At 43.7% G+C, this 24,020-nt stretch overlaps 5 protein-coding genes across 8 annotated transcripts; 2 read left to right on the top strand and 3 right to left on the bottom strand.

The window, feature by feature from the left end:
- Positions 1–34: 34 nt before the first annotated feature.
- aste1a (asteroid structure-specific endonuclease 1a) lies at positions 35–4,343 on the bottom strand. The gene is made up of 5 exons (XM_077010737.1): positions 4,238–4,343; positions 2,472–3,831; positions 2,034–2,250; positions 1,718–1,880; positions 35–1,400 (listed from the first exon to the last, which is right to left on the bottom strand). The coding sequence occupies exons 2-5, from the start codon at positions 3,825–3,827 to the stop codon at positions 977–979; spliced, it is 2,160 nt and encodes a 719-aa protein (XP_076866852.1). The 5' UTR covers positions 3,828–3,831; positions 4,238–4,343; the 3' UTR covers positions 35–976.
- An 854-nt stretch (positions 4,344–5,197) lies between these two features.
- On the bottom strand, positions 5,198–8,837 carry LOC143519640 (tripartite motif-containing protein 75-like). Its single transcript, XM_077013291.1, has 3 exons — positions 8,798–8,837; positions 8,447–8,477; positions 5,198–7,991 (listed from the first exon to the last, which is right to left on the bottom strand). The coding sequence occupies exon 3, from the start codon at positions 7,973–7,975 to the stop codon at positions 6,374–6,376; it is 1,602 nt and encodes a 533-aa protein (XP_076869406.1). The 5' UTR covers positions 7,976–7,991; positions 8,447–8,477; positions 8,798–8,837; the 3' UTR covers positions 5,198–6,373.
- An 80-nt stretch (positions 8,838–8,917) lies between these two features.
- rpp25l (ribonuclease P/MRP 25 subunit-like) lies at positions 8,918–10,645 on the top strand. The gene is made up of 2 exons (XM_077013293.1): positions 8,918–9,081; positions 9,685–10,645. The coding sequence occupies exon 2, from the start codon at positions 9,701–9,703 to the stop codon at positions 10,352–10,354; it is 654 nt and encodes a 217-aa protein (XP_076869408.1). The 5' UTR covers positions 8,918–9,081; positions 9,685–9,700; the 3' UTR covers positions 10,355–10,645.
- A 2,884-nt stretch (positions 10,646–13,529) lies between these two features.
- LOC143518290 (IgGFc-binding protein-like) lies at positions 13,530–18,806 on the top strand. Of its 2 annotated transcripts, XM_077010738.1 has the most exons (5): positions 13,530–13,581; positions 13,923–13,981; positions 16,361–16,474; positions 16,597–17,835; positions 17,923–18,806. In XM_077010738.1, the coding sequence occupies exons 3-5, from the start codon at positions 16,435–16,437 to the stop codon at positions 18,333–18,335; spliced, it is 1,692 nt and encodes a 563-aa protein (XP_076866853.1). In that variant the 5' UTR covers positions 13,530–13,581; positions 13,923–13,981; positions 16,361–16,434; the 3' UTR covers positions 18,336–18,806. The 2 variants fall into 2 exon arrangements, with proteins under 2 accessions (XP_076866853.1, XP_076866854.1); XM_077010739.1 differs by lacking the exon at positions 13,530–13,581 and having other exon boundaries at positions 13,864–13,981.
- A 589-nt stretch (positions 18,807–19,395) lies between these two features.
- On the bottom strand, positions 19,396–24,012 carry LOC143519642 (sialic acid-binding Ig-like lectin 15). 3 transcript variants are annotated; one of them, XM_077013295.1, is made up of 4 exons: positions 23,230–24,012; positions 21,268–21,354; positions 20,289–20,678; positions 19,396–20,080 (listed from the first exon to the last, which is right to left on the bottom strand). In XM_077013295.1, the coding sequence occupies exons 2-4, from the start codon at positions 21,320–21,322 to the stop codon at positions 19,668–19,670; spliced, it is 858 nt and encodes a 285-aa protein (XP_076869410.1). In that variant the 5' UTR covers positions 21,323–21,354; positions 23,230–24,012; the 3' UTR covers positions 19,396–19,667. The 3 variants fall into 3 exon arrangements, with proteins under 3 accessions (XP_076869410.1, XP_076869411.1, XP_076869409.1); XM_077013296.1 differs by lacking the exon at positions 21,268–21,354; XM_077013294.1 differs by having other exon boundaries at positions 21,268–24,012.
- Positions 24,013–24,020: the final 8 nt, after the last annotated feature.

Raw genomic sequence — 24,020 nt, forward strand, 5'->3', positions numbered from 1 at the left:
TTATCAGTAAAATGAGGTCAGTTGGGATTTAGTTATTGGTGTACACTGGTGTCTTAAATGAAATAATTATTTTTTTGGGAAACATGTACAGATTATTTTTATTTATTTCATTCATTCCCAAACGTGAGTTAAAATGGTGAGTAATCATGATATAAAGACAAACAAACTTATTAGCCTAATTTCTAAAACCAAACAGCAGTCAGTTACAAAACATTACAGGGATTTTTCCACATTTCATGCATGTAAGTCGTGGGCAATCTGAAGTGTTTCTCCTCAGGGAGCCCGAGGCCCAGTTGGGTTTCTTCTGTAATTACATGACATGGCAGCAGTTTAGGTGCTACATCTAGCATGAAAAAATATACTAATTTAATTCATTTAAGGATGCAACACCAATTTAAAGACAAACCAACAGACTTAATGTGTGGTACACCTGAGTGGGTAAATTAATCCACTGGGCTCTGGTTCTGTTGGGCCCACTGCCCCCACTTTGGTGAAAAGTGCCAGTGTAGCAGCACACTTCTGGTAATTCAGTCACGTTTTTACACACTGGGAGTGTATTCACATATTTGATACAGCTGATTACCCAGATACGGGTGGCAGGTTAGCATACCCATTCTCCCCTAATAAAATTAGATAATAAAGTGCGTTCTTGTTACATTTCAGATGTGCAAATATAAAGGTAGCCAACATCAATAAATAAAAAATCCATGTGATTAACATTCAATCTATATGAAAATAAAATTAAATAAAATTCCATTCATATTAAATTTTCATAATACCAGACTTTGTAGGTAGTACACGTTCAAAAGTTCAAAATAGCTTACTACATACTACATACTCCCACTACATACTTACTACATACTACTCGCATACTGATTGGGTCTAAAATATATTGAAGAAAATATTTTAAGGCTTAAATTTGCCTGATTCTGTGCGATCCAGTACTTTGTGTCTCGCACATGAAGTTTGATGCTGCTTAATCAAAGCATACGCGGTCAAACTTGCTGGATTTTGGATGGCGTGCACATGTTCTGCTCTTGGTCTTGTGTCTGGTGCGGATGCTTTGGCACTCGTAGGTCTCGTCACGGTCCACAGTCTTGCTCTTCCTCCCTTGCTTACCCTGGTAATCACCATCGTCCTCTTCTTCAAACATCAGATGTGCAAACATCCTGCTGAGATCGGATTCCCCACGCCACCCTTGCATGCTCGCGTTTGCCCGTTCTTTGGCCGAGCTGGTCCTCATCTTCGCGGCTAGGTCGAGGTCCAGCTCTCTCTCCACCGCGTCCCGCAGCTGTCGAAACAGCTGCACTGCGTACGGGGCGTCTGCGAGCAGAGACTGGGCACTGCTGATGTTGTTCAAGCTGCTGGCTGCGTGGTGCACCAGCGGTCCACTGTACAACCTGGAAAAGCACAATGAACAAACGATTGAACACTTTCTACTGCAGAGACAACATACATGAATCGACTTCTCCAATGAACAACGTTAGTGCTTGGTTTTCTTCTGAAGGTAGCAGACTCTTCCAAACTTGTATTGAATACTTTTAAAGCTACGACAAGCTGGATTTATTTGTGAGGTTTCATAAACCCTCTACCCAGCTTTTGGCCTAGAAGAAGGATTAAAGCTCACTTTATTCATGGTTAGTTGGTCAATGCATCATGTTGAGGTGTTTTCAACAAAACAACAGTCTTTAAAGTGGCAAACAGGATGTAAATGTACCATGTACACTCAGGCACTGGAAGACACAGCAGCTGGCTGAGATAGATACTGTCCCTCATACAGCACTGCCACTGGCTGTACGCGTGGGCCACCCCCAGGTCCACCGTCCTCTGATCCTTATAGGTCCGAAGATTCTTAAGCCTGTTGAGCACTGGGCCAACCTCTGTAGTTTGAGATGAAAGAGATTAATGTGGATCACTGTAAAATGAACCCTGGATAAACTAGGTTTACGTTTCCATAAAACCATTGGAGTTGAAACTCAAAACACATAAAGGCTAATCAGGATTTGATAAATCCGTAACGCTTGTGTCTTTACCTTCGGCTGTCCTGGGTTCTCTGGATAACTCTCCATAGACAAAGCCAATCAGCAAGGCCCAGTAGGTTTCTGCTTTGGGCTCCGGCTGTGCGTGCTTCAGCCAGTAGCAGGTGACGTACATGGCCAGGTGTAGATTGACAGGGATGGAGAGGGAGTCAGGGTGGTGGGTCACCTGCAGAGTGTCCATGAGAACCTGCAACCGCACGTGCCGTGGAGCCTGGAAGGTGAAGGAGCTGACGTGAACATCATTCATGTCCTGAACGCAAGACAATGATAAGTCCCGTAACTGACTGCGGTAGCTAACGTGTATCAAGCAAACTTAACAATGTCTCCGACTCACTGACATGTTTGTTTGTTTGCTGAGATTACAGTTGTTGGTTGTATGAAGTGATCATGAGCATATAGTCATCTTCATAACCAATGTGATGAACCATCTACCTCCCACAGCGTGTCCAGATGAAGGTGTGTTGCAGCACATCCCGGCACAACTCCGGCAACTCTGAAGTTTCTCAGGTTCAGGACCTGCCTGTCGTATTCCGTCACCTCACACTGCCCTGGCCCTCCAGTGTCCCGCTGCCCTGGCCCTCCAGTGTCCCGCTGCCCTGGCCCTCCAGTGTCCCGCTGCCCTGGCCCGCCAGTGTCCCGCTGCCTGGTGCTCAGGAGCAGACCGTAAACGGCCTGCCGTATGGGCCGAGAGGTCTGGTTGCTGCTTTGGAGTCGGGAATCCTCCACCTGAAAGCTGAGTGTGAGGGACTGGAGCGTCAGGACGTCGATGATGATGGAGTTCAGCTTCCCCTCGGCGAGTGGCTTCAGCATCCACCGCGGTAGGTGCTTTAACGGGCCCTGTAGCTCGGCCCATAGGTCCCCGTTTGAGAAGAACCGGGCAATAGAGCTGGCCGGGAGCCTGTACTCCCGCACGGCCCGAGCGAGTGCCATGCAGATGCTGGCTGAGTGCTCTGGGTGCACCATGCACTCCAGGGCTTGAATAGCTGCTTCTGGCCTGGAGAAGTAAGACAGCCATGTGAGCAAACAGTCAATGCGAGCCGCAGACGGGGATTTGACTGAACTTGTGCTGCACATTGAGAGGCTCATCCAGTCGGGAAACATTTCTTTGTCCAGTTTGATGTAGTCGTTGCCCAAGATGGTGGCAAAAAGAGGGAGAAGGTCCTTGTTCATGTGGTTAAAGACAGCACACAGGTGTTTAACATTAAACATTTTGGCCGGAATAGATTTTTTGCCACTTCTGATCACGTCTTGCCATTTAAATTGAGATATTGGAAGAAATCCTGCACTGATGTTGAATATGTAGAAGTCCGAGTCGTTTGACAGGACAGGACACCTCCACTCATTGGCCAGAGCTGCTGTCTCCGAGTCAGCTTCAGCCAAGCACTGAACAAATGGAACCTCAAGTTTGTGGAGGACCTGTTTGAACACAGTCTTGGTGAGGATGGGCAGGGTTTCTCCTGGAAGTCCCCTGGACAAAGCATCAGCTCTTCTGATTCTGTCTTTGGCTCTTTTCAGGAGGGTGTCGATTTTCTTCCCGGTGGTGTCAGTCCCGCCATCAAGTACAACATAAGGCTGAATGTTACATGCTGTGAGGGTTCTGAAAAACTCACTGACCAGTTTTTCAAATGATTGATAATCACCCCCATGTACTTGATCCAAGTGATCATTAAAGTACAGAGAGTAGTACAAATTACATCCATCAATAATGAGCTTGCTGTTCCTGAAGTGGCAGTTTTTCAAGACGTCCTTGTTGTTCTCGATGTAGCTTTTCAGTCCCTGCACCCCCATTGTACTTTACATTTAAACAATACAAAAAAAACAATTAATTCTAGCATTTTTGTACATTGCACTTTTACCATTTTACATTTCACTATACAGTGCAAACCAGTGTTACGCATAGTGTAGAGTTAAAATTTGTAAAATTACCAGTATTTTAAAAGGCTAGAAAACAAACAAAAAATAAAGTATTTTTGTTTATATATATATATAGTAGGCGATATAATAATAGTATATATTATTACATATACTATATATAATTATTATATTATTAAAAGCAACTTATAACGCACTGTAAGACACTAACGCAATAAGTTATGTAACCTTTGACGCGCACTTTGCGTTAATACGCATTTGATCTATAAATAGTACAATAGATTAAAACTAATTGAAACCAAAATTAGAATTTGAAGACGACTTACATGGTATCAAAGGAAAAATGATTGAAGGGATTTAATTGATCCTCTATGCGCGTGAAGAGCCGTTTCCTCCCGTGTCCACCTGGAGCGCTGACCTGCGCGCGCGCCAATTTATTAGGCGGAACGGAAACCGAAACTGATTAATTATTATCTAAACTCAGAGAAACGAAAGTTGCCCAGCCGGATTGTTTTCATTTCGTTTGCTTTGTATCTCATAACCTCACCTTTAGAGAGTTTCATCCCAAGTTAATGTTTTTGCTGGAGTGTTTAGTTGTCAAGGAGAATTAAGCTAAAGTTCCGTTTGGCGATATCTTTTGGGTTATGAGAATAAGAGAATTTATTACAAATTTATAAAATGTTTAAGCGTGTTTGTGAGCGACTGTGAGTTTGTGCCTGGGGGTCAAACAGAAAACTAGGGGGGCAATGAACACCGCTTTTTAAATGAAAACCAAGATGTGTGAACGTTAGTGGTAGTCAAGTTCAATGCAGAGCTCGGTACGGTGTGTACAGTTTGTTTCACAACCAGGTTCAGTGTTGTGAAATCCTTGCTGTATAAACTATTGATTATTCGTGTGTGGTTTTATGGACCTGGGGTGGATTTCCCGAAACGTTCGTAGCGCTAAGTACTTCGTAACCTCGTATGAAACGTATGAGGTTAAGAAGTACTTAGCGCTAAGAACGTTTCGGGAAACTCACCCCTGTACTGTAGAAGGGCAAAAGTGATAAGCAGTGTTTTATGAGGCAGGGTGTTTGGCAGTGGCAGCTGTAAATATCTTCCAGAGCAAAATGTGTGTTGATGATGTTCAGGGCTGTTTATAACTCTGTAGCAACATCTGATCAGCTCCAGAGTTGTTGCCCCAGTAAGATCTCATGAGTCAGAGTCACCTCACGTACCGCACGTGATGCAAATGACAAAACGTCTTCTGAATCCTTTAATGTTTATTTGTTTTTTTATGCCTTTAATTAAAAAAAACAGGCCAGTCACAGAATAAATGGAAAAAGGTGATTCATGATTTACATCAAAACAATGTGTCACTCGCATTCATAGCAAAAAACAAAAACATGAAAACAGCTCCATGCACTCCTACATTTCACCTAACACCACAGAGCACCTCAACACCACCTCAATACCACAGAGCATTTCAACACCACCTCAACACCACACAGCACCTCAACACCACACAGCATCGCCAGCAGCTTGATGCAGTCCAAGAACCTCAAAGTTTTGTTCATCTCGACAGGCTAATCTTTGAAGGAGGAATACTGAATTTGTTTTGTACCACTGAGTTATAGTCGGTTGTGTGGATAAAGTTCAGCTGGCCATAATACACTTACAGCTAGGAGGCCCCATCCATTATCTGAACCACTTAATCCTGCTAGTCGGGGTCACAGGGGGCTGGAGTCAATCCCAGCATCTCTAGTCGAAGGCACCATGGGCAGGTCACCAGTCCTCCGCATGGCCAACACACACACACACACACAGGCAATTTACAGTTATCAATCAACCTAACATGCATGTCTTTGGACTGTGGGAGGAAACCGGAGTACCCGGAGAAAACCCACACAGGCGCTCTCACGTGCATGATGTGTTGCGTTTTGTGTATTGTTTGAAGTTGTCACAAACATGTTTATATGTTTGCTCTTCGGGGTGAGCGTGTTACGTGTACTGTGGTTTTTGGGGAGGTTGTTCTTTTTTTGTCTGGTTAATTTTCAACAGGTGGATTGCCTCATCAGGAGTGGAGTCTGTCACCTCCCAGCAACTTCCAGCAAACACACACATACATACACACACACACAACCATAAAGGCAGTAAAGCTCGTGTCGCCTCCCAGCGACTTCCAGCAAACACAGCAGGCAGATTATGAAGCCGAAGAACCGCCCCCTCATCCAAATCGCAGAGTGAGAATCAAACCCAGACTGCCTTGCTGTGAGGCAACGCGCTAGGAGCTAGGAGCTCATTAACAAACACTCCTTAACTGGGGGGTCAAATCATACCAATACACAATAAATGCTTAATATCCAAACAGATTCATCCCCAGACATTTTAACACATGCACATGTATTTATTTGAGTTACTGTTTCTTTGAATGACTCAACAGCATATAATTTAAGTTCTTAAAAATACAGTAGCTCTAAAATTTATCGACATGTGTGTTTTCTGCTGTTGGTCTGCGTCTTGATTTTCACGCAGGATTCCTCCAGGTAGAACCCTGGGAAAAGGGGCCCTGAGGCTTTAATACTGAAGCTGTGCAGGAAAGATTCAGCCTGCTCGACCTCCTCGGCACAAGAGAAGCTCAGTGTTTTCTGCACACAGTCCAGATGGACCCTGATGAAAGTAGGAGCTTCCTTTATGGACCGAAGCTTGGGGCTAAAGTGGCGGTTCAGCCCCTCAAAAGCCTGGAGCTGTCCATCCCAGCGCAGAGCCCAGTTGATGCAGGAGTCCACCCACGATTTGTCACGGCTCTTGCAGGTGACGCCCACCTCCCACCGGCGCGTTCCTCTCACCTCCACCCCCCACGCGTGGTCTCCACGCCACAGGCCACGGCTGCAGATCACCTGCGGATGCAGACGGAAGCGCTCGGGGTGCGCTGGCCGGGTGTCTGGCTGGGCCACCCACCACGCTGACAAGCGGTCGTCAGAGACCCTGATGTTACAGTGGGCCGTGTTTGGATCCAGGGTGAGCCCGGTCTCTTCGGGCACAGGGGAAGGGTTCAGAGCGACGCGGATGGACGGTTTTGAGGTTGGCGTCCATGGGGGTTTCATGAGAACGCTCCTCCTCTGCTGTAGTTTGTGGCAAACCATCCTAGTCACATTTCTCACGGCGACTTGACCGTCTCGCTTCAGCTGAGCAACTGTGGCTCCGTCCAGCTCCGGTCTCTCCACACAGCATGGTGGAACACTCACGTCACCCATCAACATCTGGAGTATCAGGTCAAAATGGTCCATGGACTCTTTCATAGGAACATCTCGTTCCACCAGTACCAGAGACGCTGTGATTAGCTGCTCTGTCGCCTTCTTCTTCCTCTCTAGCTCGACGATATGAGACTCGAGATTCTTTAGCCGTGTTTGTTGCTCATTGTCGATGAGTGCGAGAACTGCATCCCGTTCAGCACAAAGCACCTCCTGTATTTCCTCAAACATCTCTGCAACCTTTTTCCTAAGTTTAGTGTGATCGCCCTCTAGCTGTGATCTTGCAGACTGCAACCAACCCACCATGGTCTGCATTTGGTGTTGGGTCTCCTCCAGTCTCTTGATATTCACTTTAAGAACATCCTTGCTCGCAGTTCCGTCTTCCTCCAGCAGTTGGCACCGGTGGGTTTTGTGCTCCTCCCAGCAGGAGTTACACACACAGGCTCTGTAGTCCTTGTAGAAGAACTTGTCATGACAAACACACCCCTCTTGCCTCGTTTGGGTGTGCTTAGAGTCTGCTGTGCCGTTTCTCAGGGTTAAATGCACATTCAGTATGTTGTCGCTTTTAGTTTGCAGCTCTTTGTTGACCTGCTGACATTGTTCAGTCATGTTGGACATTTTGATGTTTCTCTGACTGGCAGGGTAGTTTTCAGACACACGGCGACACTCTGGGCACAAGTAACTCTGCTGGTAATCTGCCTGGTTCGCCCATATTTTGCATGAACATTTGTGACAGAAATGGCCACAGTTCTGCTGCAGCGGGTCATTACAGCTGCCTGGATACTGTGTGCATTTCAGCTGCTTCTCCAGGTCATCAGCCATAACTGCCATTCACTTCCTCCTTCAACTTTACAGAAGACAAGCAAACACGTCTAGATTAATCAATTGTTCAGTGTTACATGTAAAGAATGGTGTTGAAAAGCCCCCAAATAGTATGAACAATGTTGATTATAAGAAATTGATGACCAAATGTGATTACTTTAGTCATCAATGACATTTGATGACATTAATTGAGTTCCTTCCTGTTCCTTGATGACATTAATTTTAGCTTTGTATTCCTGTTCATTAGATCATCTAAATGAGTGACTACGCACTTAAACGGCAGGTATATATCAATCTGCACTTTATCCTCATTGTCACAGTTTTCTTTCAAATGTTTCATTTTACATGTTTGCTCCAGCACATCGCATTACATTTGTGATCATGAGATAATTTTCAGTTGAATTAGAAAACAAATGGGGATCTTTTCAAGACTTTAATTTTACAGTTATTATGAGTTTTTAATTGTATTTGACCACCTACCTCTTCACCTTTATTCTTCCTGCAATGTCTTCTAATGGAAATGACAGAGATAGTGTGTTAGAACTGTGATGCAAAGCTTGTTTAGCAACTGCACTAAAACTACACTTCCCCTCCAGACCATATATAGGCGTGAACACAGCACAGAGGATGCGACGGGCTTGTGGCCCTTTTGGGGAAGACGAGATGAACTACTTGGACTTCATGTGCATGCAAGCTAACAACTAAGTATTAAAATAAAGAATTTGAAGAGCAGGCTTGTCATAAACAAAATATCCATCGCATCCATTTAACGCATTTGAGAAAAGTCGACCAATCGGCAGTCTTGCTTTTATTTGTCAGAAAATCGAATACCGTAAATACAGAGCCCCGTGTGAATTACCCCGTGATGGCGCCTTTAACGCAGAAACTACATTTCCCGTGAAGCCTTTCGTCAGCACGAAGATTTGAACTGGTACGTGCGCGTGCGCGTGGGTACAACACCACGTGGATACTCTTATCTGGCCAGAGCAGTTGTGTGTCAGCTCATGAAGATGAGAATATGGTTAGCTCACAGCGAGGAGAGTGAACTAGTTCAGCCCTTTACGAAGTAGTGTTTGAACAAACTGGGACCATTTGGATCACGCTTTATCATGACGGTACAGTATTTGTCTAAACTGACACCTAAACACCAGCTAACCTGCTAGCTAAGGTTGGCTAAGCTATATTAGACGTTTTCCCCTCACTCCTACATTTTTAAATGAGGTATTAATTGAGGTTTTATTTACTTATAGATAATCCACTCTGTATTGGAGTTTTAGTGCTAGTGTCAAATGTATGATTTCTGTTGCACTGTATTAGTGTTGTGTAAGTATAAAACACTTGGTCGGTTAGTTTGGCCACCGAACAAGCTGCCTCCTGGATCAAATCCGGCCGTGGAGGTCCAGTTAGCTGGCGTCATGTTCCTGGGTTTTCACGTTAGTTTAATCGCTAGCTTCCTAAGAACCGGGCAGTACCATGTGCTCCAACTTTACACCTAGACACTGACAGCAGGGCGTGTTCGGAGAAACGAAGGAAAACAAAACAGAGTTCATGACGATTCTAAGCAGAGCAGGACTGTGTACCTGACCTTAACCTGCTCAGGTAGTCAGTGGTGCCTTCACACAGTATGATTTGGTTAGAACTGTTTGACTTTGGAACTGACATCATACATATGCAAATAACGCAGAGCCATGTTTGAACTTTTCTTCCCCCGTCTGTAGGTGAGCTACAGGTGACATGGAGAATTACAGGAAGGCAGGTTCTGTGGAGCAGCCGTGTGCCTGCCCGTTCCCCGACCTCCCCGCCGACACCCCAGAGGTTCGGGTTCGAGATGGCAGCAAAATCCGCAACCTCATGAAATTCGCCCTGAGCCGCATGGAGAGCAGGACGGCGGAGGCGGAGAGTTCTGGCGCTCAGGAGGAGGCGGAGCCTAACGCAGGCCCAGGGCGGAGCCTGTGCGGGCAGATAGTGTTCACAGGCGTGGGTCCGAGCGTGGCCAAGGCCATCACGTGCGTGGAGATATTGAAACGGCGCATACGAGGGCTTCACCAGTCCACGCGGCTCCTCTACCGGACCGTGCAGGAGACGTGGGAGCCGCTGGAGCCGGCCGCGGGCCTCGACAGCCTCACCGTCAGCAGGAACGTGCCGGGCATATGGGTGCTGCTCTCCAGAGAGGCGCTGGACCGCAGTCAGCCCGGCTACCAGGCGCCGGGCAGCTTCGACGCCCTGTGGGCTCAGGCCGCTAAAGAGGAGGCGTCCGCCGCACAGAGGCACGGGCAGAGGAGGAAGCAGGGGGTCAGAGCAGCCAGGGGTAAAGCCCCGCGGAAGCAAGCGGGCCGACCCAGGGAAGGACGTAAAGCAGCAGGGCAGGCGGGCGGAGGCCAGGAGTGAGCGGAGAGGGGTGGTGCTGCTCACATCCACCACGGAGCAGCTGAGAGGAGAACGGAGCAGAAAAGGGCAGAAAAGAGGAGAGTTTGGTTCTTCCTCCTTCAGGATGTGGTGGTCTCCAGTGATGGACCAGGAAGAACACCAAATAGGAGTTTCCGTCAAATGAATGAGGCTGTTTATCATTTCAGAAAGATTTTTTTTTCATCCAGTTGGTTTCTGATTTAAGTACTATAAATAATCAGGCTGTAAAATATCAATTCTCTTTGAAATAAAACAGGTACAGATAACTACTCATTTTTGCTTGTGGCTCAGTTACTGTAACAGCTTCAAAAAGCTGCATATATAAAAAGCTCACTTGAAGTTTAGTTAATTTAACATGGGCTCCTAAACTCTGTTCCTTCTCTTAATATTCTGAAAAGCTATTTATCCAGTTTTATGTACATTTAATTAACATTTGCACATTTCTACCAGTGGTGGAAACTCACCAAAACTTTGATTTTATGAATATGTACAAATGTGGAATATGATGCAGAGTTTTGGATGGTGCAGATCAGTGGCGTGCACACAGACATCAGGCACCAACTCTGCCCTTTATCAACGAAAGTGCCCTTTTTAATTATTATTATTAACATGTTACTGAGGTCGGTTTAAAATGATCTTTAGAAAACCCGAGCGATTAAAAACAATGCCCTGAAATGAGCCACCACCTCGCACACACCCGACCTCTCTCTTCCTTTAACACCAGATGCGCTGCAGCAGCAGTTCAGTTCAGCGAGTGGAAGGAAGCGTCTTCAGCACAGCACACACGGTCACAGATAGACTTCTTCTCCCGTGCCCCACCAGCCAGGTCACATACACATCTACCAAATTCAAATCTACCGTTTGCCCTCTAAGCCCAACGTGAAATCATTTTGTTGTGCAGTAAAATGTCTCACAGCACCAATAACTACTAAGCATTTTTAGCCGACTGGTCACCTGATAAACTAGTCGCTCTAGCCCAAATCAATGATAGATAACGTGAGGACGACCACATACAAATAATTAAGGTAGAGTTTGCAAATCTATGTGTTAAGCTGAACGTCTTCTGTTGTATAGGTTTTGTTAGGCAACATAAATTAACACATTCGTTTGTGAAAGAAGAAACGGGAAGTTCCCCATTACCTGTGAAAAATGCCAATCTGCATTCATGTAATGAAAACACTCAGTAGCCTATAACTCCTTCTCCTACTTTACGGTCTTTTACTGTCTTAATTGTAGGCCTATATTGATTTACTAATTGCAAAATATATGCAACAAGGCCTGCAGACAGTGGAGGGTAAACTAACTGAAGGACTTAAGTTAACAATGACTGTATAGCCTATAGTTAATATTGGATATTATCAGTTGGCGGTGTGACTTTTTTCCATTGAAAATTCACGTTTAGAGAATGTTACAAATAAAAGTCAAATTTCATTCAACATGTGCTTGTAATATTTTTTTATAATGAAGTGCGCTAAAAAGTGCCCCCCCCCCCGAGCACTTGCCCCCCAAAATGTCTGTGCACGCCACTGGTGCAGATATATATCAGATATATATATATATGAATTTCGATTAATTAATTACAGGGAAATTAACGAACTAAAAAAATTAACGCATGAGACACTTTTGGACCGTGGAATATTTCTCAGTGCACGAGTTCCACACATACCGATTATATGGACGCACAATAAGAAATAAGATGAGCATGATGGAGATGACTGAAGAGGCTACGCTGGTGGATGGGAAATTTAAATATAAGAAACTTCCAGATGGAAGTACAAACACAAATAGTGTTATTTGCACTTTATGTATGAAGGAGTTCGCTTATCACAGGAGCACTTCCACCCTTCGTTACCACCTCAATACAAAACATGTTGCGGCTAACGCGCAGGTCAGTAATGATAACTTAGCTGATAAATGTATTCCTAGTACGAGCAAACAGTGTCGCCAGTCAACACTCGACCACATGTCGGGGTTCAAATTAAGAAACAAAATGGCAAAGTCCACGTCAAATTGACCAATTCAGTGGCGAGATGGATTGTTGTGGACTGTAGACCGCTCTTTGTGGTCGAAGGCTTAAGTAAGACGCGGCAAGTTTAAACGCCTCCGCCGTTTGCGGAGTCGCTCGCTACTGTCACTAGTGAAAGTATAATCCAGGCTTTACAAGAAGTGCTGCAAATTGCGTCAGTTGATGCAAGTTACGAACTGCCGTCCAGAAAGACAATGTCGAAGAAAATCCAGCAGCTGTATGATGAGGAAAGGGAAGTAAAACAGGTTATTGTGAAGAGCGCCTCAAATGTAGCTCTGACTGGGGATCACTGGATCTTTGTTAGCAACAAGAATGATCTTGGATGATCCAGTCATTTGCTTTGAACATGCAGAAGACACTTCTAGGCACTATGGAGATGCCTGTGTAGAGGACTTTATCGCTGTGGCAGAGGCCTGGGAAATTAAAAAAATCAAATATGGTATTAAAAACATCTTCTGATTTACTTCTTATTCTTCCAATATCCTGAGCAAAACTCCCAAAATTAAACATTTTTGGTCAGAATTTCCAGTGTTCTGAAAACTGCTCTGTTTTCTGCACTCATCTATTGGTCTGTAGTAGATTGGTAGAAAAATAAACAAGATTAAAATGCGATTAATTTCGATTAATTAATTACAGTGCTTCGAATTAATTTGATTTATTGATTGATTGATTTATTCTTCAAACTTAAATTAATATTTCTCATGTTAAATATTGAAATGCGATTAAAATGTGATACATTTTTAAAAATAAAATTAAAAATTAATTTTTTTAATCGTGTCCGGGGTGGGACGCGATTAAAAAAATTAATTTTTAATTTTATTTTTAAAAATGTATCGCATTTTAATCGCATTTCAATATTTAACATGAGAAATATTAATTTAAGTTTGAAGAATAAATCAACATAAGCATAAACTTTAACATCTTGTTTATTTTTCCACTATATATATATATATATAATATTTATTTATTTAGTTATCTGGTGCAGTTTTTAAATGACTACTAAAACTAAATTACTTGTCACATAAAACACCTTGAACTAAAGGTCCTGGTGTCCGCAGCAGGTGATGCAAAACCTTTTGGAAATAGTGCGGTTTGAATATCAAATGTGTGTGTGTGTTGAGAGGAGGAGGAAGGAGTTGAGCTTCCCTGGCGCAGTCTGCAGGAACAGATTGTGTTCTGTTAGGTAAGAGATTTACAGAAAGAATTTAGACTTTTGGTTCACGATTAATAGAGTGGTAGTGTATTTTGTAAAGTTTTAGATTTTAAAAAGTATAATTTGTTGATAAAACAAAGAATCTAAAGCTTGTTATAATCTTAGCACTGACTTAGACAACTGATGTATTGTGCTTGGAAAATTACTTAAAATGTCTAATGTATTATATTAAGAATATTGTTTGTTTCTAAACTATTCAGGTACTTACTTCAGAGATTATTAGAATTATTCCCCAATTCTTTCATTTCAGTCAAAAAAGGTTAAATGTATTTTTTTTCATTTTATTTTGTTGCATCAAATCATCTCTATAGGACTGATCTGTTTCAGACGTTACTGATCGGTTTTTGATCACAGGACCCTTCCTGACCAGGTATTGTTACTTTTTAAACACAGCAGTAACATGGCGATGTAGTTGGTAGTGTTGGGCTAGCACAGTTATATCAGGGAGTGTAATATTGGTATATATCTTCACACACGTGATTGCTGCTGTGCATCGAGGATGTCAACTTGGGCTGTAACAGACAGTCTGTAGACTAATTTTAGAACTGTAGGCTGTAGACTAACTTTACACCTGCAGGCTGTAGACCAACTTTACACTTGAAGGGTGTAGACCAGGGGTGGCCAACCTGCGGCTCGCGAGCCGCATGCGGCTCTTTGCCTGGTTTCATGCGGCTCCCCAGCCGGTCCGCGGGCTCACCTGCTACATTTTCGTGTTGCGCGGTTAGTTTACAAGCCTAGCGAGCCGCTAATACTTTTAAAACCGGCGTAGTGGAAAACACGCATTTGACTGTCTTCACAGCTAATAATTTACACTCGCCACCCCCCCCACCCCCCCGCTCAACAGATTACACTCGCCCATGTGCGATGTGGCTCTTTGCCGTAACACAGTAAGAAAAGTGGCTCTTGGTCTATGACGGGTTGGCCACCCCTGGTGTAGACTAACATTACACCTTCGTTATGTTCTAGTAAAGTGAGAGATTCAGTTTCAAAGAGAAATAAGAGTCCATACAAACTATGTTTACCTATAAGATTGGCAATGGTGGAAATTTTCCTTTGACACTACTTTGAGGTCACATTAGTGATTTTTTAAAATAATGGTTTAGTTTAGGGTTTAGATAAATATGTGTTTGTGTCAGAGGTGGGGACTCGAGTCACATGACTTGGACTCGAGTCAGACTCGAGTCATTAATATTAAGACTTTTGACTTGACTTGAAAAAATATTCAGAGACTTAGACTTGACTTGGACTTTTACACCAATAACTTGGGACTTGAATTGGACTTGAACCTGTTTACTTGCAAAGACTTGATTTTTTTTTACCCCAAATCTAAATTTTAAAACGCATATTAATATTTATAAAGTGCGCCCCATTAATTTAATTTCCGTCCTTCTGACGCAGACCAGTCCTCTGCTTTTCCACACTCTGTACGTGTGTGTGTGCATGGGCTGCAGCACAACCAATCAAATGGGGGGTTGGCGAACGTAAATTTTTTTACCGGGCGGGGTGTAAAATGGACACAAATTAAGTATTATATCGCGATCGATCGATCGCCAGTGGTTGGTGCCAGAGCGAACTAGTAACTCATTGAATCATAGATGTGGATCAGAGGTAAATAAACTAGATTTTTTTCCGGCGTGAGATATTCGGATGTGTTGCGTGAGAGCGTGTGAAGACGGTCAAATGCGTGTGTCTCACGCTCAATGCGTGAGAGTTGGCATCCATGGGTTCTGTATCTGAACTCGGGGAAGAGAGCCTCTCTCTGTCACCATCATAATATCCAGTTCTATCTCAGCATGGATTGTGTATTTGAAGATATCTACGTCGAGAAAAAAATATATTGACAAAAGTGGAGCGAGTTTTCAGCTATGGGGACATCATTCATCGTGCACAAATGACATACAGACTTTTGGCCAGCAAATGCAATGCAGAATAGTTTACTGAAATGTCTAAAGTTGCAGATTCCTGTTAATTGTTCAGTTCTTATATTTGTTTGTCTTGTGTCACTCACACATGTTCTCCAATAAACCAGATAAGAGAAGAGAGGGAAAATGCTGTTATGGTTCTTTGTATTGTACTGTGAAAATATCAGCACTTTTTATTTGAACATGGAGTTCTACTTATGACTTTTTCACAGAATATTTATTTCTGGAAAATTGTAGTTTAAAGTATGAATATTTTTGCAGCTAAGTTTAACAAATTGAACTGTGCAATAAAGAGGTGTAATTTTAATTTTTTTTATACTTCGTGTTTTCAGTTGCACATGTTTTATCAAGATTTGAGGAGAATACAGATTTTAAAAAGAACGCATGTCTATTATTTACATTTAAAATATACCTGCAACATTGGTAAAAAAAAAAAAAAAAGACTCGAAAGGACTTGAAATTCCAAGTTTCAGACTTGGGACTTGACTTGATTATTGCCTGTCTTGACTCGAGACTTGACTTGACTTGAGTGTCTTTGCTTGAGACTTGACTCGGTACTTGAGGTATAAAGACTTGGACTTACTTGAGACTTGCAAAACACTGACTTGGTCCCACCTCTGGTTTGTGTTGGTTAAGATTTGGGTTTGGATGGCAAATTGCAAAAACTTTTTCTCTTAAATGCATGAGTCTAAGCATTAGTGTACAGCACTGCCACAGGAACGCACTGCTGGGCTTTATACACTGAATTATGTTGTGTGATTTGAGTTGTAAGAGTTTTTCTTGGGTGTTATTCAAAAAGGTAATTTAGCTTTGTATTTTTATTACAGTTCAATAATATCCCATGCTGTCTGAATCAGGAATCCGAACCAGTCTGGCCTGTTTTTAACTGCATCACTTAACCATGTTGACTATCCTGTTTATTGCATCAATGCTTTACCAAGGTATGTCAGACTGCATGTTGCCAGTACCTCCTGTGTTGCTGTTTTGATTAATGAATTGAATGTAACAAATGGTATTTTCTCCCTCTGCCATTTGACTACAAATTGTGTGTATTTTTTTTAAGGCCATGCGGTGGTGAACTATGGTACAGACTTCATCACTGCCTTTCCAGAGAACATTGCATATTACTATCCTGTCAGTGTCAGCAACAGCCTGAAAATCACGGGCCTCAGCGACAACACCAATGTCAATGTCACCTTCAGTGGAGCGATTATCCAACACATTACTGTAAGCTTTGGAGAGATCGTGAATGTGCCACTTCCAGGTGAGGTAGAAGAGTACAAGCTAGGCGTCTCTCCAAAGTCCGTCAGAATCACCAGCGACAACAACATCACCGTGTTCTCCATAACTCAACGGGAAAACAGTGCACAGACCAACATCGTACAACCTATTTCAAATCTGGGAAATATTTATATGGTCCCCTTTCTCAACTACACCGAACTCATTTCACTGATGAACAAATACGACACTTTAAACACCAATCTGAACTACACGTACAACCAGTTTAGGATCCTCATTATCAATGCGGAGGCCGAGGACAACAGTGTCATGGTGAGCGTGCCTCAGTCCCCTGGAAGGTCTGTGTTCACCCAGTTCACGCTTGGCCCCTTTGAGCTCGTGCAGATGCAGAGCCCGGAGTCTGTGCTGCAGGTGAACGCTAGCGCCAGCGTGGCAGTGTTGCTCACCCATCCGTGCATGGACACCACGTCCTGTAATTGCAGCATGCTTCTGCAGCAGCTTCTGCCCACGCGTCTCCAGCAAAACGCTTTCCTGGTGCCCCCTTGCTACACCGCCAACTACACCCGACTGATTCTGACATCGGACCAGACCCCAGAGCTCAGATACGGCTCTCCTCCGCTCAGCGGCGGTGTGGAGATCTTGCAGCCCGGTTCCTCCATGTTCCTGCCCTTCTTCCCAAGCCTAGTGAACGGAAGTCCGAACATCACGACTTCACAGCCAGCGTCTCTTAGCCTGATCTACCCTGGTGTGATAATGGGGATCATCCCACTCTCAATGTTCTCAGCCTGCTACCTGGTACACATCACCTCAGAGACCAGCTCCAACATCTTGGTCATAGCTGAAACAACCCAAACACAATATGTACATTTGGACCAAAACCTTATCTCGGAAACATGGAACATCTTGAATGGTACAAATTACTCCTGGGCCAATGTGACTCTGTTTTATGCTATGTCACACACTGTCTGGCATCCTTCCTCAAAGATTGCTGTGTACTTCATTGAGAAAATGCCATCGATGTCTTCTTTTGGTGGTCCAGCTATTTCTATAAATGAAGAACCAGGTAAACAAAGTTTTACTTGAATCAGACAGTTATCAACAGTTTATGGGTATCAACAGACTTAAGAAACGTCTTTGTTCCTATGCACAGATTCCCAAGGCTGTCTGGTGATTCCTGCACGCTTGGACATGGGCAGTAAGCCGCTGAGCTGGCAGAGGTCTCGCCAGTACTGCATGAACAAAGGCGGCAGTCTGGCTAACCCCAGCTCTCCCGCGATCCACAGTACCATGGCCCAGATGCTGACCGACGCAGAAGCTCGAGGGCAAGCCTGGATCGGCCTGCGTCGCAGTCTCACCACCATGGCGTGGTACTGGCAGAGCAATGACGTCTTCGACTTTACCAGCTGGGACAAGAACCAACCTCACACACCCGACCAGGGCCTGTGTGCGTCCATGCTGATGGGCCCAGGCAGTAAGTTCTCCTGGAGCAGCGATCCCTGCTGCTCTCCTAAGACACCCGTCTGCTTCTTCCCAGCACGATACATGTACCTCACAAACCCATAGGTCTGAGATAGCGACGAACGCTCTGTGGCATTTCACAGAAACTTGCAATTCTGTTCAGTAATTTTTTCTGATGGATAAAAAATATATATGTGGAGGTGTTTAGCCGTCACAAATTGACTATTGTACTGTATTTGACAAAGGTGGCCACTATACTCTTATCACCAACCTTTATTTATTAGATACACCACAGAGGTTCAAAGGTCCATCTGTTGCCATAAACCGTTTGTGACTATCTTCCAAATGCTGGCCCTATGTTTTAGGTGACAGGCCACGGTCGGCTGTGTGCAGAATCGCCCTCCACTATGCCATGTTAGGGTCATTGTAGTTTTAAGTAATAATATCTGGTGAACAGTAGGGAAATTAGATGGAGTCTAAATGTTTTATGCAAATAGGTGGATCACCGATACAGGTTTCTAATAACAGATTATGAGACATATACTATAACTGTTTCTATGCCACAAAAGAGCAGCAAAGAACACAAATATTAAAGTACAGTTAAACAGTACATGAGTGTCCAATTAAATTTGTGATTTTTATCAACTTTATATGTTATTTATGGCTTATATTTTGTTTCTGTTAGAAATTTCATTGTTAAATTTAATCAGCAAACTTTTGCGTTCTATCTCATCCTTCACTGAAACATACATACGAGTCACTGGAAACATAGATACCACTAACTATCTTAGCAGATCATTCATAATTGAAATATTATAATGATTATATCTGTATTAGGTAAGCACTTGAGTTTTTAGCTTGCATAAACTTTATCATTATTTGACCATTTGTAGTTATTGTGTTTCAAGTGAGTTTGACACTGATTTTGTTGTTCCAAGAAGACAAGAATAGGAAACTAGAACATATAACTACAACATTCAACAAACAGTAAATCTTGTATTGGTTACACAACGGGTCTATAAGAGTCAGAGTCATGAGCTGGGAAGTTAGACGTGTTTTCACACACATTGCCACCCAAAGAGGAAATGGGTCTATTTTTAACATTGGAAAACAACTTTTATTTATATTGCTTTGAAGGACAAAGAATAAAAATGTGCATGTTTAAAGCAATAATTCCATTTCAACTCAGTAGATCAGACCCAGATTAACCTTAAAATTTGACAAAAAAGAATTGGCAGGGTGATTTACCATTGGCCCTGTCTGGGAAACTGACATTAGAGATTCGTGTAGCAAGGCTGACTTTTTCATCTTATCACTATCTGTGTTTATGTGTGTGTTATGACCGGATCTGATCAGTACATCAGTGTGTGTGTTATGACCAGATCTGATCAGTACGTCAGTGTGTGTGTTATGTCGGTATGTCAGTAGGTCTGTATGCTACGTCCAGGGTTTGATTCTCCCCTTAATCATCCAGGTTCCCAGGCCAAGGGCCAGCAGCACTTTAACACCCAACATAAGCCCCAAAATCAGAGGTAAAGCTGTTAATCTGTGCTTCTCCATGGACCTCTCTGGGCTGGGAAACAGGACGTACACTGTAGCTCGGTCTTTCCCCAGAAGGTTGGAGGCTGTGCAGGTGTACTGCCCCCCTGGCTGGATGTCCAGGAGCTGGCTGGTGGTGTGGAACTGACCACGTGCCTCCTGAGACAGGGGGGATCTGGTGTCCCCATCCAGAATGTCGTCTGGCCCCAGCCACTGGATGTCAGGTAAGGGGGAGCCCAGAACCTGACACAAGGCTTTTAGACCAGTGTCCACACTGCCCCCTACTGACAGACTCAAGATCTGCGGCGGAGCTGCTCAAACAGGAGAAAGAACATCAACACCAACAAAACAGTGTGACTATGAGTGTAAATGTCTCTCAAACATGCATCCAGTGCGCCTCACTTCAGCAACACATCATGGAAAACAGCGTATAGACGTAATAAACGCTGAGTTTCCACATATCACTGACGTACCAAACATAAAGCCACCATGTGCGTATTCAAGCCTAAATATCTTTACCTTCCACTCTCAGCCGTGTCCCCATTTTGTTCTCGTAGCTGCCCTGCGGTTGCCCCGGCAGCTCCACCCGGCAGTAGTAGCGGCCGCTGTCCTCCAGGGCGGCGCTGCTGATGCGCAGGGACAGGTCATGTGCGCGGTGGTTGCCCTCCAGACGGTAGCGCTGGTCCTGGTGCGGCCTGGGCTGGCAGTGCTGGCTGGCGTTGAGGCTGGAGCAGCGGAAGAGCTCGGTGCTGCCGGGTCCGTGCCCCAGCCGCCACACCACATGCATGGAGGCGTGCTGGGTGCCGTGAGGGTGAGTGAAGGAGCAGGGCAGAACCGCGGGGTAGCCCTCCATCGCCCGCACCTCCGCTGGGACCTTCATGCTCCAGCTGTCGTCGTGGCCGGCATGACCTGATCATGGAGAACATGCTGAAAATGAGTGATTCATGCAGCGCTAATGCTGATTAATGCTACATGTGATGTTTTACACAAGTGGGCGCCCTCATGTGCATCTGTGTGGCAGCAGGATTTCGTCTCAACCTGTTACAGCTCATCAGTTGTTTGAAGGCTGAGAGCAACAGATTAAACAAGTGGAATAAGACGCTTCCTGCTTTGTTGGCGTGAAGGTCTGTGGCCATAACAACCACTGATATCAAATACATACATTCAAGTGAGCACACCAAACGTTAGTGTCAATAATGCTTTCAGGGTAAAGCCCTGGCCAGCTTGGAAAAGAAGACAGTAGCTTTAAAGGCAGTAATTTAAATAAGTGCACATTTAAGTGCTAATTTAAATATAATTTAACTGCAGTTCTTGTTCCAATCCCAAGCAGCTGATAGCCGGTCCATTTTCCCTTCTCTGTGCATTTCCAAATACACCAGACACCTACAGTCCTTTGTCTTCTGTTTCATGGCTGATAGGAGTTGGAACAGAATTAAAACCCCAGAGCAGTGTCAGCAGACCCGGAGCACCAGTACATACGGCAGGTGAGCGTTTTTACCTGCGCAGGTCTGGAGGAGCAGAACCAGGGTGATCATGAGGACATGAGAGTCCATGGCTGTGGTGTTCTTCTCTGGCTGTGAGTCCCCTGCAGACAGTCCTCGTCTCTGAGTCACTGTCACTCACCGCAGGGCCCCGCCCACCACTAACACATCTTCAACTTTTCCTTTAGTACGTAACTGCCTCTGGGGCCTCAACACTAAAATGACTAAATCTGCTGTTAACATATTTTATTATCATATCAGTGTGAATAAGTGATGTTAAAATCACCTAGGCATTGTCACAATTACTTTTGGGATTGCTTCTGTTTCTATGCACTTAAAAACTCTAAGTATAGCAGTGGTTCTCAAACTTTTTCTATCATTCCCCACCTCAGAAGAAGGGGAAATTCCATGCCCCACGACAGGCTTTAGAAGGTTCATTTCTTCCAATTACTTGCGCCCCACCTGCAATACCCATGTGACTGTATATATACGGTCTCTGGGCGCGCCCCACACTTTGAGAAACGCTGAAGTATAATAATAATATGCTTTCTCAAAGTGTGCCACCCCCCCCCACGGTCAACAAATTACGTTCACCACCCCCCATTTGTATTTTATTACCATTTTGTTTGGGTGATATGGGACAGGTGGGGCATGGAATTTCCCCTTCTTCTGAGGTGGGGAATGCTAGAAAAAGTTTGAGGACCACTGGGTTTAAAGGAAGAAGAGGCATGTTCAGTTTTGCCCACTAGGTGACGCTGTGGTTCAGTGTCTCACATCCCTGTACGGCCTGAAACGTGTCCATTAAGTCACTGTCATAAATGAATACTACTGCTAATACTACAACTAATAATCGTTATAATAACAATCAATCAATCAATCAATCAAAATGTATTTGTATAGCGCTTTCACAACACATGTTGTCACAAAGCGCTTTACAGGATTTACAAGGTTAACAATACTATGGGTCCAGAACCCTAATGAGCAAGCCAAAGGCGACAGTGGCAAGGAAAAACTCCCTATGATGGTGGGGAATAGGAAGAAACCTCGGGAGGACCAAGACTCAAACGGGAACCCATCCTCCATTGGGCGGCCCGTTAACACACAAATTAGACAGAATCAATTTATACAGACGAACACACAAGTCACACACAAATCACACAATCAGACTAAGTATAAGGTAACTAGAATGAAAATTCTGGGTGTTGATATTGTCACTGTAAATGTCTTGTGATGAACTCCAGGTTTTCATTCCGTGTCGGAGCGATGATACTGGTAGGCTCCGACTGCAGTGTTACTCCCCATGTGCACCTGAAGAAATACCTCCGAGTATACATGCTAAAGCTGTTAACGTGGTTTCCCTGTTAGTTCATTCTCTCCTGCATTCTCTCAAGATGGACACTCATCAAAATCACTATCAGAACTTTTATTTGCCAAGTACCAGATGTACAAGTATTTTCTCTTAGTGTAGATGTCAAATGAGATTAAAGTAAAATAGAATACATTGTGTACATTGTGGTTAGATGAACACACACACACACATACACACACACACACACACACACACACACACACGCTTGTGTGTGCATGCAGTGCATTAAAGTGTGATGTGTGCACTGATCCAGACAGAGATGGAGGAAGTAATGATTCATTAATTCACTGTAGACTCTGAGCACGTTAAATGTTAAATGTTGCTTCTGAACACCTTCACCACCATCAAATACCTACTTACAACATATCATAGCTATTATCGTTTGACAAAATATTCCATTAGAATATTGCAAAATTGTAAATAAAGTAATATAACATTACTAAGACATTTTGCCTATATATAGATTTGACAGTTCATTAGTTCAGGAATGATAGTCAACATTTAATATTAGGCATAATTAAAATGGAAAGAAGATTAAAGCGTGCTTTAAATGCAAGAAAAAAACTTTGAAATGTACTATTTTCTACAAATGGATGGAATATTCCCTTACCCAGACCTTGACTGACTGTGTACAGTAAGTAAACTTGCTCTATAGATCTAAATGGTGTAAATGGTGCGACAGTTACCGCCGAATTCAAACTTATTTTTGCATGTTAATCTACTTGATTCAAGCGTATCTTATTTTCCTGGAGACCACGTCGTTGTTTCCTGTTTAGGTTCGTAACTGGGTTCAGTACCATCATAACCCTGTTATTAACACTGTCACCATGACAACGAGCACGACTCCTACATTAACATCACACACTATAGCGAGGACTTATTACTTCGGTACCGAACTTTATTTATTTATTTTGTAGCTAAAACTTCATAAACGTGTTGATGCTTCGCGAAGCGGACCAGGACTGAATGAGTTTGGGTCCAGCTGTTTAGGTGTGGAGTATATAATAATATATGATCCTCTTTAAGTGAGGAGCACCATGAGTTGAGGAGTGACCGGTAGCAGCACATGTTTCCCCGTGTTGACCACACACACACACACACACACACACACACACACACACACACACACACACACACACACACGCACGCACGCACACACACACACACACACACACACACACACATGCACTGAACTCTCTTCTACACTCGATGCTTTGGGTTGATTTCCGTAAACTGGACCTGAATCCTGTGGTAGAACTTTAACTCTTCTGGAGATGGTAGCATGTGTTGATAATGTCCAGTATGAGTTTATAACTGTATCTAGAGGCGCTATGTCCTTTCGGTCATATAAATCCCACCATGGTCGTGGAGATTAGTCAAAGAAAACTAAAGACTAAAACC

Source organism: Brachyhypopomus gauderio, chromosome 7, assembly GCF_052324685.1.
Source record: "Brachyhypopomus gauderio isolate BG-103 chromosome 7, BGAUD_0.2, whole genome shotgun sequence".
NCBI classification, from domain to species: domain Eukaryota; kingdom Metazoa; phylum Chordata; class Actinopteri; order Gymnotiformes; family Hypopomidae; genus Brachyhypopomus; species Brachyhypopomus gauderio.